The sequence below is a fragment of the Netta rufina genome (genome assembly GCF_964035555.1).
Source record: "Netta rufina genome assembly, chromosome: 7".
Classification (NCBI taxonomy): domain Eukaryota; kingdom Metazoa; phylum Chordata; class Aves; order Anseriformes; family Anatidae; genus Netta; species Netta rufina.
In genome coordinates this window covers 23,048,936-23,061,489 of record NC_140130.1, presented here as the reverse complement: position 1 = coordinate 23,061,489, position 12,554 = coordinate 23,048,936, and the positions used below count along the sequence as shown (strand labels likewise).

Here is a 12,554-nt window from a genome sequence, read left to right as displayed (position 1 = left end):
GGTCAGACCTCAGAGGAGGACTGGGGCAGGAGAAAGGCGTTAATGATCTGCCACCACAAACACAGCAGTGGGGTACACGCGCTGGAGCACAGCCTGACAGATAACTAATCTCACGGTTCAGCCATGGTGATAAAACCTCAGCCAGACTAAGTGCACCCCAGCCTGGGGACTGCCCTGCTGAGGAGTCAGAAAGTAACTGCCACGAGGCCAGAGGAAAGCCAGGGCTGGCAAACAGCCGACCCCGAGGGGCTGAAAGGAAGGGGGTCGCTTCGTCTGAGCTGGTGAAGGAGGTGGAGAGGAAGTTTTCACACACATAAAAAGCCTTTGGAAAAGAGAAAAGGAATAATCTGTTCTCTGTTGCCATGGTAAGTGGGATAATGGTAATGAGCTTACACCACAGAGACGAAGAAATTTAGGTCACTCATTAGAAAAAAGAAGCCGGGTAAGTGCAGCAAAGTGCTAGCACAGATCACGTGGGTGGGCCAGGCTCCACACCTACAGGTCTCTAGGAAGTAGAGCCAGAGGTCGGGACTAACACAAGTTGGTTTCTTGACTCTTTCTCCTGCAATCACCCCTGGAAGTCACCTGTTGACCATCATCACCCCAACTGTGGGTGGACACCAAGAGGAGAAAAAGCCCCCCCCACCTGTCTCTCTGCACAAAGGCTGCCTCTGCCTCACCGACTTGTGTGATGTGAGCGACTGATTGAAGAGGGACAGACACACTGGGGCACATGAGTCCCCTTGGCCCAACAAGGGGAGCAATAACAGGGGCAAGGAAGATTCCTGAAGGCCATAAGGCATTCTGCTTTGTTGCAAAGACGCCTGACAACTAAGAGGCACACTGCAGACACAGGAAGGAAACAAGGCAATTTCCCCCTTTGCTTTCTAAGCTGCAGCACAAGCAAAATCCATCAGGACGGTAGTGACTGTCACTGACTAACCCTGTTCCCCTTTCCTCATCAGGGTTTTGGCAGGAGTCTGCTGTATCAAGGTGGTAATGTCAGCTCCCAAACAGATCTGCAAACACAGAAGCAGATGGTCCCTGCTCCTTTTCAGTGCCAGAAACCCAGGCTGTTGCTGGCAGAACCCACTGAAGCCATAGGAGGTGGTAGTTCACCAGCAGTGTGCTGACAAGGGGAAGCAGGAAGGATCCACAGCCCAGGGAGAGACAGACAGATGGTGGGGTAACACGCGAGCATCCAGCAAGGAAGCACAGGCAGACAGGGCAAGCTGGACAGCACAGTGGCAGAAAGAGGAACAAGACAGATGTGAGAAACTGGTCAGCTTCACGTGGAGGCACAGGGAGCTCCAAACTACACTCTTCCAATGGGCTGTGCTCCACTGAGTAGTAACCGTGATCATCAGATATGACACACTGCAAAGAGAAACGGAAACCCTTGAAACACAAGGAGTGAGACAGAGTAGACAAAGCAAGATGCTAAGACTTTAACCTCAGCCTGGAAGAAGCCAACACGGCCTGAAAGCAGCAGGGTACAGAGGAGTCACCTTCAGTGCTGAGCTTTCCTGTGCTAAGTGGTACAGCTCCGCAGCGTGGGCCCTTCCTCCAGCAGCAACCTGCTAACACTGGGAAGACATCACGCAAGGCAGGGGTAGTGTTCAGAGATGGAGGTTTAATTTTCTGTCAGCAACACAAAGCAGTTATTACAATTATGAACGTTTGCTCGCATAAGGCTCAGAAATTGGTAGGGGAAAGCCAGTAACGGCCTTGCCCCTCCACAAAATACTATTGAGTAACATTAATTCACAACCCGTATGAGCCCAACTGTTGGGCTGTTATCCCATAGCGCATTGCACTGGCACTGGCCTTAGCCTAGATCAAAACAATCAGTTACATGGAGTTGATTTGGATGTGCTAAAGATGCAGCTCTAAGTGCCTGAAGACCAGGCTACTGTCAGTCAAACGAGAGCCAAGGCAGCTCATGCTGCCCTCACCTCCTGGGGCACTGGCTTAACGTATTGCAAAGAGTATTTCAGGAAAAAAAAAAAAAAAAGTCATGATTATCCCTGATTGAGCTACTGCTCCCATCTTTATTAAACCCCAAGAGGTGTGGACAAGGCAAGCTCTGAGCACGGAAATACATGGACTACACACTACAGCTTTGGTGACTTTGGTGACTTCATGTAAGTTTGCTTGTTCCTGTGCTTCATTGGATTTTTGTGACGGCTTCATGGATGGACTTGGCCACATAGTCCAGGTTCTTGGTAGTCAGGCCACACATGTTGATGCGCCCGCTAGCCATCAGGTAGATGTGTTTTTCCTTGATCATGTACTCCACCTGCTTAGCTGGGGAAGCAAATGGACATCAGGTCAGAGCAGTAATCCCACAGCCCAGAAAAGCCCCAAAAAAACAGGCAGGGCTGCTTAAATCTTCCACAATGATCAAAAGACTTCCAGCGCTGGCCGCTGAAATGCTTATGCTTAAGCCCTGCCCTGCTACAGAGGCAGTGATACCAGAACTCCAGCAAGGTCCCCAAGAGATCCCCGCCTGGCCTGATTCAACCCATTTCACCCTTGATGCCACTTTCCTCTCCCAATCCTCCTTTCCCCTCCCTATGGCAGCACCAGGGCACTTTGTACTTACGGTTCAGCCCCGTGAAGCTGAACATGCCGATCTGGTCCGTGATGTGGTTCCAGGTGCCCGGGGTCCCCAGGGACTCCAGGCGAGACCGGAGCTCCGAGCGCATCAACAAGACCCGATCTGCCATCGTCTTCACGTTGTCCTTCCTGCAGCAGGCAGAAAGCAGAGCGTGAGGCCAGGCACCTAGCTGGTTTGGAGCATGACACTTGTGGAGGCAGCTTCCCCTTTCCCTCTCCTGCTGCTGACACCTACCACTCGGCAAAGAGCTGCGGGGACGTAAGCGTAGTCGCCACGATGCGCGCTCCCTGGGAGGGAGGGTTGGACCAGGTGGTGCGCACGATCTTCTCCATCTGGGAAAGCACGCGCTGCACGTTGTCTGCGTCCTTCCCCACCACAGTCAGGTTCCCCACGCGTTCATCTGTGGATGACCCAAGAAACGTGAGCCATCGGCCCCACGCGTCGCTGTGAAGCAAGAGCTCTCCCCCCGACCCCTTTCCCAACCCCGCACGCCAGCCCCATCTGTCTGGGTGTGGCCAGCTTACTGCCGGACACTCACTGTAGAGACCAAAGTTCTTGGAAAACGACTGTGCACAGAAGAGCTCAAAGCCCTCGGAGACAAAGTATCGCACAGCCCAGGCATCCTTGTCCAGGCTGCCAGAGGCAAAACCTTGGTACGCCGAGTCGAAGAACGGAAACAGGAACCGGCGCTGGAAGGAGGAACAGTGTTAGAGGGAAACCCCTTCCCCACAGCTTTCACTTCACCCCCCGCTGTCCCCATTGGGGGACAAATGACCACTGAGCTTCTGGGGGAATACAAAAAGAAGCATGGGCTAGCAACACCGGACTTGTGGATTTTCCTTTTACTAGGGGCAAAAAACGATGAAGACCAAAGTGGCAAAGAAATGGTCAAATGTAGGAGAAAACTCCACTCTGGAGGATAAGGCAGGGCACAAAGATATGCTGTCTTATACCATAATGTCCATCACCTGTGAAAAGCAGGTGTCCCTGGATGATCTTCCCAGCCTCAACACAGCCCATTCCACTGAGTTTGGGCATAAAAACTTGGAGGCATGAGCAGAACTGGGATGCTTGCATCCTCTGAGCCCTCTATCCTTACAGCACAGATGAGCAGCATCCTGTCAGCCTCTCCCTTCAACACCTGCCCCGTGGGACTCTTCCAGCCCCTGCTACACCTCGTGCCATTCCCTAGAGCCCAGTTTTGGCTGCAAGTCCTCCGGCTGGCCCAAGAGCAACCCGTCCCTCAGCACAGCTGTAACCCCACCAGGAGCCCATACCTTCATGACGGCAGCAATCTGCTTCCACTGGTCTGGAGTGGGGTCTGTGCCCGTCGGGTTGTGCGCGCAGGCATGGAGGATGAAGATGGAGAACTCCGGAGCTTTCTGGTGAGAGAGCGGGTTTCGGTCAGACGCACTGACAAGGCTCAGCACCCACAGCGCAGGAGGGCTGAGGTGCTCTGGGCACCCACAGTGCTTTTAGGATAGTTGCTCTGACAGCACAGAACCACGCTCAGCCCTCCCCACGCCAGGTGTCCTCACCTCCATGTCATCCAGCAGCCCCTGGAGGTCCAGGCCCCTCTTGGCAGCATCCCAGTAGTGGTAGGTTCTGATGTCTTTAAAGCCAGCATCCAGAAACACAGAGTTGTGGTTCTCTGGAGAGAGAAATCATGTTTCAGAAAAGTGAACTCCACCTCCCAGCAAGCCACCTACTCCAGTATGCCCCTAAATTCCCCAAAATACAGAGACAATTCCTTCACCCAGAAGAGGAAGGGCTTGCCCTCACCCCGAGGAACCCCTCCGTGCCTCCCTTGGCCACCGACCAGCACTCACCCCAGGTTGGCGAGGAGACGTAGACAGGGGTGGCCGTGTTGTTGGTGCCGTTGTACCACCGCCGCAGGAACTCCGCGCCGATGCGCAGGGCGCCCGTCCCGCCCAGGGACTGCACGCTGCCGATCTGCAACGGGGGGCTGGCCGTCAGCACACGGGCACCCAGCGAGGGGACCTGAGGTGTGATTCCTGCGTCCCCCCACCGGGAAAACCACCTCCTTCAGCGCTCTTCAGCACCCAGACCCACCCCGACACCTCTAACTTTAGGCTCCAGTTTTTTCCTGGAGTCTTTTTCTCTATTCTGGAGTTTTTTTCTTATTACTTTGCGGCACAAAGATTCCCAGCCAGTCTAAAAGTTGCTTATTACCGGGAAGGTCGGCTGCTACCCGACTCCAGATTCCTGGGGGGGCAACCGTTAAAAACGGCTGCGACAAATCCCGGGCACAGCCCGGGGGTCCCGCCCTTCCCGTAACGATGGGGGGGGTTCATTGGGGTGCACCCAGCCCCTGCAGCCCACCGGGGCCGGAGGAAACCCTCAAATCCTTCCCAGTGCCATACCCACACCTCTCCCCCCCAGTGCTGCGGGGGTTCCCGGTGCCCTCCCGGTCTCGGCACCCTCTCGGTCCTGGTGCCCTCCGTGTCCCGGTGACCCCCCCGGTGCCGGTGACCCCCCCGGTGGTCCCGGTGCCACCCACCCGGTTCTCCTTGATGGCGGGGCTGTCGTCGCCCAGGGCGATGCGGGAGGCGTTGGCGCGGAACTCGGGCAGCCCGAGGATGGGCAGGTACTCGTGGTTCAGCTTGCCGTCACCGGCGATCAGCTGCTCCACCTTCCGCACCACCGGCAGCACCCACGGCTGCCCCTCGTCCGTGCGGTAAGCTACCGGCAGGGGGGGGAGAGAGGGAGGGAGGGAGGGCTGTCACCGTGACCTTTACCGAGCCGCGGGGGGCGGCAGCAGCAGCAGCAGCACCGCCGCCAGCCGCGGTCCCACCGCCCCCCTTCCCGTTACCGGGAGCCCCCCGCCGCGGACTCACCGCCCACGCCGAGGTTGACCTTCCGCGAGTCGGCGTCCTCCCGGAAATCCGCCGTCAGCTTGAACACGGCGACCGGGGGGGCTCGCGGCACGGCGGCGAAGATGGAGGCGGCGGCGGCCATGGCTGGTGCGGGGCCGTGTACCGGGACCGGGGCCGGTGCCGGTGCCGGTGCGGGGCGCTGCGGGCGGCCTCTGGAGGAGACGCTCACCTTCACCGCCGGGGCGGGGCGGGGCGGCCGCGCGCCTCCGCCAATCAGCGAGCCGCCGGGCCCCCCGCCCCCGCGCCCTCCGCCAATCAGCGGCCGGGCCGGGCGCCGACCGGGAGGTGGCGCGGGCTGGGGTGTGGGGAACGGTGGCGGAACGGAGCGGTCGCGGTGACGTCAGCGTCGCGGTGACGCCGCGCCGCCGCTGATTGGTGGGATGCCCGCGAGGCCCCGCCCCGTCGTGGCGCGCGGTGGCGCGCCGGCGGGAGTCGGTGGCGGGAACGGTGCCCACGCGTGGGGGCGCCCGGAGCGCGGCGCGGTGCGGGGCAGGGTTAATAACGGGGGGGAACGGGGCGGGGGGGCGAGCTCCCGGCGGCACCGCGGCCTCCCGCCGGGGCCGGCAGCCGCGGCTGTGCTGGGGGGGGACGGTAGAGGGCAGAGCCGGCCCGTGCATCGCCGCCGCCCCGCCAGCAGCCCGCCGCGCCTGCGGGGCGCCAGCAGCGGAGCCGGCCCGGGGGTGTCCCCGTCCCGCTTCCAGCCTGCCTCGCCCCGGGGCTCAGCCCTGACCCCCGCCACTCGGTGACACTGATGGCCTGGTGACACTGCCGGGTGCTGCACAGCACCTAACCCTAACCTTAACGCGAACACTAACCCTAATAAAACTCCTAACCACAACCCAAACCCTTCCCCGAACCTAATGGGGAGCACTCGGGCTCCTTGGGGTCTGTGGACAGTGCTAATGCAGAGGCGATGAGCAGGGAAGCAGCAGATGAGAACAAGAGCACCAGAGGTAAAGGCGGGTAGCCCACCTCTGCTGGGTTATGTTTTTGGCTCAAAAGGACCAAAACTATGTGAGTGGGAGGCTGCGAGGGGAAAGGCCAACCAAGGCTGCGGAGAGCTTCTCATTCCTGGAGCAGACAGAAACGCAGGGGAGTCCCCAGACTGGCGGCCTCGCGCTGCTCTTACTGGTTTCTAATCCGACCGCTCTCCCAAGAGCGCTGGGACGCTTGGGGACAGGGCCAAGCCCTTTCCCAGTGCAGTGGCACTGCTTGCTGAGCTGGCTGTGCCAAGCCACCACGCAGCCACTTGCTGGGGCAGGCTGAACGGTGCCACTTGCAGGGAAACAAAACAAAACAAAACAAAAAAGCTTTTTCCCCAAATGGCCATGGTTTCGCTCCCCTCCCTCTGGGACTGCCGGGCAGCCCAGCAGTGCTGGTGTGCTCTGTGCCGCTGCCCATGCCTGCGAGGCCGGGGTCGCCGAGCCAGCAGGAGTTACCGGCTGGTGCGGCGGCTGCCCCCAGCCCCGCCGCTGTCGCGCGCCCTCGGCTGCATGGTTTGGGGCTCCTCTGGGAACAGATGCAGGAACGAGATAGACAGGCACAAAGGAGCAGGCAGCCGGGTGGCTGTGCGTTAGCAACATCCCTCTGGCCCTGTGCTTTCATCTCCCCAGCCTACACAAAGGGTGCCACCAAGACGCATGGAAAAGCAAGAGAAACATGGGAGCCGGCCCCGAGGCAGCCCTCCCTTCATCTCCTGCCGCAGACTGACAGCCAGCAAGGACCTGCCACTCAACGTGAAGGCTCGCACACCTTACCCAGAGCGAAGCAGCCCCCGGGCGTGCACCGCACGCAGGCACGGCCCCCCGCGCTCAGCCCCTCCGGCGGGGGCACGGCAGCCAGCACGGCTCCCGCACAGCTCAGGCACCCCAGGGACGTGGGGACCGCTGCCCTCCTGCAGCCTGGAGCCCGTCCCAGGGGACTGAGGCTGGGCACAGGCAGGGTGCAGGCAGGGGCAGCATCATGGCCGTTCCCACCGGTGCTGCGCGGGGCCATTTTCCCAGCCCTCCTCTGAATACAGATGTTTTCTCAGTGCAGGATCCAGACAGAGGAGGGTAAAATGTTTTCATTCCAAGCTCCCGGGGTCAGGTCATGGTTTGTCTAAATGGCTTTTGTTGCTGTAATTATCAGATTAGCTGATCTCTGGCAGCGCGTTTAGGGGCAGCTACATTAACTGTGGATCCTGACCCCCCCTGTCCCCACCAGCACCCTGCCCAGCTGGAGCAGTGGGTGTGCAAAGCAACAGGGTGGGATCGGGGGTGGCACAAGAGCCATGGGAAAAACTTGAGCTTGATTTGGGGCTGGTACCCAGCACCCAGGAGCAGCCGGCATCTTTTGGGAAGACTCCAACCTGCAGTGCACAGCTGCTGCAGAGCCCCGTCCCAGGCACCTGCCTGCTGCCACTGCTGATGCTCAGCATGCAGGCACGGGATGGAGGGCTGGTGCTCTGGGGGGCTCTTTGGTGAGTGAGCAGGGGCCGTGGGGAGGACAGCCTCCAAGCAGGCAGGGAGCTCCGGGAACAGGAGCGTGAGATAGCAGGCCAGACGGGGAGACAAGAGAGCAGGGCGAGGGGCAGATAAAGAGGGATCAGGAGTTTCCGGCCCCCGCCAGCCCCTCGCTGGGTCCGTCTGTCAGCACCTCTGAGTGCTGATGGCACTGAGCCCCGAGGCAGCCGGAGCTGCCGGCCCCACCACGGGGCACCAGCAGAGCCTCGAAGGGGCCCCGCTGCTGCCTTCATGCTGAGCCCCAGCACCGGCAGCTGCTTGGCCCCTGGCATGGCCAGGAGTGGACACTGCCCATGCACAGCCCCCAGACACCCCCGCGGGTGCCCCCAGTTTTTCCATCAAAGGAATTTGTTAAAAAGCAGTTTCACTGCATTTCAGTTTCTGAAGTCTAATGGTGCCAGAGCACAACGTGCTGCTAAACAAATGCTTCTCCCAGGAGCAGAACATCTACACCTCCTCTTTTGAAGAGTGCTTCAGCCTCCTCAAATGTTTCAGAAAATTTCAAGAGCAAAACGTTGCCTAAAACACCATGTTCCTTCAGGAAGTGTTGTCGTCAGTAAAATAGAATTATAAAAATATTACTGGGAGGTATATTCCCACAGTTTTCCTAATTCCCACCATGAAAAGCTTGGCTAGCTCCAAAGCCAGGCTCTGGAAGCTGGAGAATAACTCAGTGCAGCGAGGACAAGGCCTGTGTGCTCCCGAGAATAAGGGAGAACACCCCCCACCTGGGCTCCAACCTCTCCTACCAGCTCTGGGAACAGCCACAGATTCCAAGCACCCACCTGCTGGCAGAGGGCAGCAGAGCTGCCCAGAGACTGTGGTGGTTGCATGAGCCACCCAGATAATGAAGCCTAGCGCCCTGGGGCATTGAAGATGCTGTCCCAAGGGCGCAAAGGACCAAATGGAGAAGGGACTCGGTTATTGGTCCCCAGCATCCCCAGCCCCAGGGTGGGTGAGAAATCGCTGTGTCAAGGCACAGAGTTTCGCGCAGCTGGGGACGGGGGGGACGGAAGCACCCACGGCACAGCCGGTCCCAGCTGTCCCCTCCGGGCAGCGCCTGTCCCTCTGCCTGGCCAGGACGTGGCCAGGGGAGAGGAGCCCGGCTCCTTGCAGGGCACCCCGTGCTGCGGGTAGGTTCAGGACCCTGGTGTAGGAGCAGATTTACTGAAAACAATTTATCTAATATAAAAAAATAATTTTCTTATGGCATTTTGGCTGGCGTCAGCCAAGCGCTTACTCACCCGGGAATTCAAACAAAGGCAGCGCTGGCGCCCAGCCAGGGGGTCGGGCGCTGGGTGGTCGTGTCCATCCCGGCCTCGGACCCGCCTCTGGGTCACTTGTGGGCTTGTGGCATGATGTCTCCATTTATTTATTGGAAATGTTTGAACAGGAAATGCTAATGGTTTGAGTTTTGGAGACAGCTGGAGGGGTCCAGCAGGAGCTGCTGGGAAGGGGAGGGTGTGCACGGATGGGGCGGCTTGGGGAAGGAGGGGTCGGTGCCGTCGGTGCTGCTGATGGAGACCTGTCCCCTCCTCATATTTGGGGTGGAAGACCCAGCAAAGATGAGGCTGGGGATGGCCCTGCCGGCTCCACTGCCTCGTCCTCCGCCTCTGACCTCGAGCACCCATGCAAAACGTGCGGCACTGCTGCTCCCAGCACACTGCCCTGCCCACTGCCCACAGGCAGGGACGGCAACCACGGTCCTGCAGGTCCCATCCGCGTCCCTCAGGGCCTGGTGGTGCCCGCCAGCAGGGGAGGGATGGGATGTGAGGGGTGCCTCCCCCTGCAAGGGGGTCGAGAGGTTCCTCCGCAGCCTGGCTCTGGAATGGGCTGTTCCTGCGTTTGCTGATAACAGAGGAGGTGAAGCCTGACCCAGGAAAGCAGGCAAGATCCGCAGAGATAAACTCCCTGCAGCAAGACAAAGGCACTGACCTCTGCGCAGCCCGAGCCGCTGCATTCCCACAAGCACAGCAACAATTGCCCGGGAGCAGCAGCGAGACCTGCAGCGAGCCCCGCAGGGGCACCAACACCTCCCGCAGCCTTGGCTTTTAACCACCTCGGCTGCAGCTACCAGCTGCCCAGGCAGGGGCAGCACAGCGAGCCCCTGGTTATCGCTCGCTCTCCATTTCATGGCGCAGCGTGTGCGGCACTGCCTGCCTTGCATGGACAGAGAGCACTTGCACCTCGTAACCAAAGGGAAACTCCTCCTGGGCAGAGCATCCTTTGGTCCAGCTCCCCACGCCCTCCTTCTCTGTTAGTGGCCAGAGCTCAGCCAAGCAGGTGCTCACACACATTCCCCACCTCACATTTCGATGCATACACCCATTGCTTTAGTTCCTAGTCCTAAAACAGCAGAGGCTCTCGAGCACTGGTGCACCTTGGAGTGTGCTCTGTGTGGGGGCTGTGTCCCCTGGCACCCCGGCGCACCCTGGGAGGCTGAACCACTGCCTCTGCCAGCCCTGCTTGGGGCCCCGAGGCTGAGACGCCGGGCACCCCCGTGCCTGGCCCTGCCACGTGTCCCTGCTGCTCTGCCAGCACTGCCCTGAGACAACAAGAGCTGGAAAAGGCAGAGGCGCTTAATGGGATTTGCAGAAGCAGCCAGCTCGGTTACACGCCTCATGCCTGTTGTCTCGGGCATGTTTTTAAAATCTTTATCTCTGCATCATTAAGCACTGATCTGCATTTGAAAAGGCTCCCTTCGGTTCCCTACCTCTGAAATGAGGATAACTCTGCTTTACCTCATCGCAGGGTTACGAGAATAAACAGATTAAAGGCTGCGAGATATTGTGGCAGAGAAGGTTAAACAAGACCCTGTGACAGACAGCCCACGGGCAGGAGCGAGCATCAGAGCGAGGCACACAGCACAAGCTGGCAACCCACCTCTGTGCCATGCAAATGACCCCCAAATCCCAGTGTCGGGCTTGCCACCGGCTGCCTTCCCAGGACACGGTCCTCTGGCAGCCAAAAGCCAGCCGAGGGACTGCTCCCACGGCCAGACACACACCCGCATCCCAAGTTTGGGAGCAGGGAGAGCAGTGTGGAGGAGAGGTGATGATCAGGAGCTGGAGGCTCAGGGAGAACATTGGTGGCACAGGTACAGCAGAGAGGGCACCCAGGGCAGAGACAAGAATGGGGGAACGTGCACTTCTCCAGAAAGAGCTGGTGGGGGAGAGGATGAGCCAGACAATCACTGTCTGGAAAGTCTCACCCGGGTCCCTAGTAAAATAATGGCACAAATATTAAGAAAAGGAGCTCTGTAAACATCTAGAGGATAATGAAACCATGAGCTATAAGCAGGATGGGATTTGTAAATAAAGGATCGTGCCAAAAACAACAAGCCCTCCATAATTGTTTTGGATAGAATGACAAGATTAGTGCGGGAATGGGACTCGGCGGATGTCATGAGACGAGACCTGGAAGCACCAGGTCTGTCCCCCCTGCCTGGCCATTAAAGAGCCCCCAGCACATTTGGGCAGGTTTCGGTGGGCTGACCTGCTGGGGCGCATGCAGAGGTGTCCCAGCACCGTCCCACTGGCAGGACTGGCACCTGGGGATGTACCTGCCCTCCGGAGCTGGGACCTGCTGGCGCCTGGCACATGTCACTGTCATTTTTGCAGTCGCTCTCGCCTTGGCCACCTCCGAGGAGAGCAATAGCCCAGCCGTGGTGCCATGGATGGGAGAATAAGAAACAAAACTGAGTAGGGCTAACGGCAGGAATATAATGCTAGCACTTTCCATGCTGTACCCCAGGTTTAGGCAAAGATTTTTCCTTTGTGAGCATCAAAACGGCACATTCTCCAGAGCTGCAGGGTTCCTTTGTGCACTGCAGCATCAGATTTTTGGCCAGACTTGCAGGTAACATGCATGCGCCTCCTTGCAACCAGACCTTTGAAATGCAATGCTGTGAAAGCACAGAAGTGCCAGCACAGCACAGACCAGGCACAGCCAGTTTCGATGTCGCACTAAAGGCGGAGCAGGGGCCTGGTCAAAACGTACCTGGTGGGAGAAGGGGCCAGCCCCCAGGCCCCTGCAGAGCACGGGGCCGTGCTGGGTAAGAACCGCACTCTGGCAAGCAGCTGGCGGCGTTCAGCACGCACTGCAGCATATACTTACAGCCGCGCACAAACCGAGGGTGAAATGCACCATATATGGTGAAGATATTATTAGTTCATAGCTGTCTTAATAGGATCTTCTTAGGAATTCTTGCTCGAAAATTAGAAACAAACAGGTTTCAATGGGGGACTGAAGTGTGGACACAAACTGCCCGAAAGACCAAAAGCACTGGCTTCGAAAGAGCAGCGAGCAGTGAGGCCGTGGATATCTCACACAGATATCTGCAAGGTGCTTAGCCTAGCATCGTACAGCACTCTGATCAAATATTTGTCCTAAGTAAAGCCAATTGTCAAGAAATGTCCCTCAAGGGCTCTGGCTCTGGATGCAACCAGACTGAGGGGCAGCACGAACTGGCTGCTGGCATCCTGCTGCGGGACAGGGACACAGAGTTGCCTGCTGTGACCAAGTCAAAGCAAA

At 58.6% G+C, this 12,554-nt stretch overlaps 1 protein-coding gene across 1 annotated transcript; it reads right to left on the bottom strand.

The window, feature by feature from the left end:
* Window positions 1-1,613: 1,613 nt before the first annotated feature.
* Window positions 1,614-5,724, bottom strand: GOT1 (glutamic-oxaloacetic transaminase 1). Its single transcript, XM_084289986.1, has 9 exons — window positions 5,479-5,724; window positions 5,142-5,323; window positions 4,450-4,573; window positions 4,159-4,271; window positions 3,898-4,002; window positions 3,159-3,309; window positions 2,855-3,020; window positions 2,606-2,748; window positions 1,614-2,307 (listed from the first exon to the last, which is right to left on the bottom strand). The coding sequence occupies exons 1-9, from the start codon at window positions 5,597-5,599 to the stop codon at window positions 2,168-2,170; spliced, it is 1,245 nt and encodes a 414-aa protein (XP_084146112.1). The 5' UTR covers window positions 5,600-5,724; the 3' UTR covers window positions 1,614-2,167.
* Window positions 5,725-12,554: the final 6,830 nt, after the last annotated feature.

Excerpts from the sequence above, each read along its gene's own strand:
- GOT1 (XM_084289986.1), bottom strand. The coding sequence starts at position 5,599 with ATGGCCGCCGCCGCCTCCATCTTCGCCGCCGTGCCGCGAGCCCCCCCG. Across the intron at positions 4,574-5,141 it reads CCGCCATCAAGGAGAACCGG|ATCGGCAGCGTGCAGTCCCT; the intron begins GTGGGTGGCACC and ends CCCCCGTTGCAG. Across the intron at positions 3,310-3,897 it reads AGATTGCTGCCGTCATGAAG|CGCCGGTTCCTGTTTCCGTT; the intron begins GTATGGGCTCCT and ends TCCTCCTTCCAG.